At 37.0% G+C, this 3,567-nt stretch overlaps 1 protein-coding gene across 1 annotated transcript; it reads right to left on the bottom strand.

Annotated features, from left to right (window-relative positions):
• Nucleotides 1–1,615: 1,615 nt before the first annotated feature.
• Nucleotides 1,616–2,830, bottom strand: LOC131953468 (uncharacterized). The gene is made up of 2 exons (XM_059316654.1): nt 2,237–2,830; nt 1,616–2,038 (listed from the first exon to the last, which is right to left on the bottom strand). Exons 1-2 carry the CDS (start codon nt 2,645–2,647, stop codon nt 1,676–1,678), a joined length of 774 nt encoding a protein of 257 aa, XP_059172637.1. The 5' UTR covers nt 2,648–2,830; the 3' UTR covers nt 1,616–1,675.
• Between the last annotated feature and the right edge of the window lie 737 nt (nt 2,831–3,567).

Genomic DNA, 3,567 nt, shown 5'->3' on the forward strand with positions numbered 1-3,567 from the left:
GGTCAGAAGATCATAACACGTATACATGGGTCAGAAGATGAAAACACGTATACATGGGTTAGAAGATCATAACACGTATACAAGGGTTAGAAGAAGATAACACGTATACAAGGGTTAGAAGATCATAACACGTGTACAAGGGTTAGAAGATGATAACACGTATACATGGGTTAGAAGATCATAACACGTATACAAAGGTTAAAGATCATAACACGTGTACAAGGGTTAGAAGATCATAACACGTATACATGGGTTAGAAGATCATAACACGTATACAAAGGTTAAAGATCATAACACGTGTACAAGGGTTAGAAGATCATAACACGTATACAAGGGTTAGAAGATCATAACACGTATACATAGGTCAGTCAGAAGATCATAACACGTATACATGGGTTAGAAGATCATAACACGTATACATGGGTCAGAAGATCATAACAAGTATACATGGGTTAGAAGATCATAACACGTATACATAGGTCAGTCAGAAGATCATAACACGTGTACAAGGGTTAGAAGATCATAACACGTATACATAGGTCAGTCAACACGTATACAAGGATTAGAAGATCATAACACGTATACAAGGGTTAGAAGATCATACCAAGTGTACATGGGTTAGAAGATCATAACAAGTGTACATGGGTTAGAAGATCATAACAAGTGTACAAGGGTTAGAAGATCATAACACATGTACATGGGTTAGAAGATCATAACACGTGTACATGGGTTAGAAGATCATAACATGTGTACATGGGTTAGAAGATCATAACACGTGTACATGGGTTAGAAGATCATAACACGTATACGAGGGTTAGAAGATCATAACACGTGTACATGGGTTAGAAGATCATAACACGTGTACATGGGTTAGTTAGAAGATCATAACACGTATACAAGGGTTAGAAGATCATAACACGTATACAAGGGTTAGAAGATGATAACAGGGGCAGAAGATAATAACACGTATACAGACGATAATAACAGGTATACATGGGTCAGAAGAATATAACCCATATACATGGGTCAGAAGATTATAACACGGAACAGAAAATCATAACACGTATACATATGTCAGAAGATCATAACAAGCATGCATGTCTGGTTTACAGAAACAAAACTGTATCTTTGTATTCTAAATTTGAAAGATTGCGTTTTTTAGTAAATACATTAGTCTAAATGTTGGGAAACGTTCTCTTATTATCCACTCTATAAAAGTGTTTTATAAAGATATTAAAGTATTATTTTAAGAAAACCACATGTGATGTTATTATTTGCGAAATTATTTATCAACATTCGTATCTCACTTAAGTACTAACGCCTTTGTATCGAGATATATTCTAAAGCAAACATAAGTTTAATCAATGTACACTTTAGTTATTCAACACATCATACTAATTTAAGAAAGAATTTTTTTTTTAGAAAACATGTTTATTTAATTACAAAAGCCGTTAACTTGAAATTATTTAGTTATGTTTAAATCTTTCAAAATATTTGTTAAAATTAAAAATCGCAAAGAATAGTAAAAGAAAGTGTAAAAAAGAAGCAAAACCATCGTATTCGGCGTCTCTAAGATATTTTATTTCATAAATAACACAATGTTTTAAACCTGTTTGTATGACATTGGTGGTATAGTTAAGCAACGATCTAAATTTGTATGTAATTTTTTTTTATATTATGAAAAACTGATTTCATCTATTTTAAAACCGTTGTACACGTTCAGTGTATCAATCTGCGTGTAGGGATACGCATGAGCGAAGTCACAGACATACACGCCGTTGACGTAGAACACAAACCTATCCTTCCGCACCAAAATGTAGACCTCAGCCGTTTTGTTCACTTGGAAGGAAAACGGGCTGGGGTAGGCTTTTTTCACCGCACCCCAGGTTTGCCCGACCCTGGAGTTCATCAAGATGTAGCTATATGCAAGGTTAGGATCGTAGTGGGGTTTGAAGTGGATGTTGGTGTTGGCGTTGGCGTTGGACGTGAACTCAAAGATGAAAGTCCTGTAGCTTAGGTAGGTCCCTGATATGTACACCTGAAAGAACAATATATATATATATATATATATATATATATATATATATATATATATATATATATATATATATATGTGTGTGTCTGTGTGTAGAAGCTTTTTATTCAGGCTGGGTACCATGTTAGTCTCACAACACTTACCTAGTACATATATGAAATTATATGAAATGCAACTTATTGCCATTGAGTCTAGACTTACCGTCGATCCCTCAGTAATGTCACAGTCGACAGGAACTTTGAGAAACGTTTTGTTGGTGACTGGGTTTAGCGGAACATCCAGCTGGCGATACTGATACGACACGTGCATCTGTTTTCCAGGTGTGAATGTCAAGTTGGTCAGGTTTCCCCCTGCGCACGTGCTACACACCTGCGTGTTGTAGGTGAAGGCCACGCAGTTGTTGGCCAGGGAGCAGATGTTGGAGCAGGTGAGAAAGGAACTTGCCAGTTGGGATGTTGTGTTACAGCCGCTGATGTCAAGGCCGTTGAAGGCCCTGTATCTCCTGGTCCGGAGTCCTGTCAGGGAAATGTTGCAGGACTGGCACACGACACCAGTGTATAGCTCACACAATACACACAAGGCTAGTGCTAAAACTATACCACAGACACTCATTATCTTTATATAATTTCAAAACTGTGAACAGAAACAGAATAGTCTAGAGCTGAATTATTCCTCAATAATTGTACTGTGCATCGAGTTGAAAAATGTCTTCAAATTTAAAATTGCATTCCTTTTCTAAAAATAACAAATCAACATATTCCAACCTGGTTGTGCTTGGAGCCTATACTGTCCTATTCCAACCTGACATCCTAAACACGATCGCACCTTTGTGGTGGTTAAAGCAATCACAGCTTCAAGTATCGATTCATCAATACATAACGATTGTTGCTGATCGAACCTATAACTTTTACTTGTTCAGTTTTGTATTCTATAGAAAACATGATTGTATTGACGTGATATTGATCAACACCTAATCTCAAACAAAGTAACAAGAGTAGTGGAGAAGCTGAACAATGGTCAATTATTATCGATTAGTTTTGAGCGGATTAAACAAAATCAAAGCCAATAAACCGTTAATATTTCCCAATTCTCGGTGAAGTGACGTGGTTCTAGACTTTCCTGTGGCAAGGTAACGGGCGTTGTTTGTTGAATGTTAGGTAGGTCACGCTGTTACGTCCCTTACATGTCCCCTGCTTGTGTGTGTGTCTGTTGTGTGCTGGAACGACAGGTACCCTCCCTTTGGTGTATAGTTGTATCCCTTGGTTGAGTGTGTTTACATGGAGCGAGAAGTGTTCACGTGAGGTGTGTCAGGTGACGGGTGTCAGAGCGTGTGTCAGTGTGTGAGGTAGTTGTAGTGTGGCTGTGGACGTGGAACGTGGAACGTGGTGTTGAGTATTGTATTTATGTTGTAGACCCCTTTTGATCCTTTTATTATTTTAGTACTGTATATATTATTAAATATCTTATTATTATTGTTATTATAGAGTGTTAGTGTTATTGTTGTGTACGTCGTATTTGTCTGTTGTTATATA

Source organism: Physella acuta, unplaced genomic scaffold (genome assembly GCF_028476545.2).
Source record: "Physella acuta isolate Inbredline_101_S28 unplaced genomic scaffold, ASM2847654v3 ptg000924l, whole genome shotgun sequence".
NCBI classification, from domain to species: domain Eukaryota; kingdom Metazoa; phylum Mollusca; class Gastropoda; family Physidae; genus Physella; species Physella acuta.

Bases quoted from the DNA above. Each gene is read 5' to 3' on its own strand.
- LOC131953468 (XM_059316654.1), bottom strand. From the start codon at position 2,647: ATGAGTGTCTGTGGTATAGTTTTAGCACTAGCCTTGTGTGTATTGTGT. The intron at 2,039-2,236 runs GTAAGTCTAGAC...TTGTTCTTTCAG, and splicing joins ACATTACTGAGGGATCGACG to GTGTACATATCAGGGACCTA.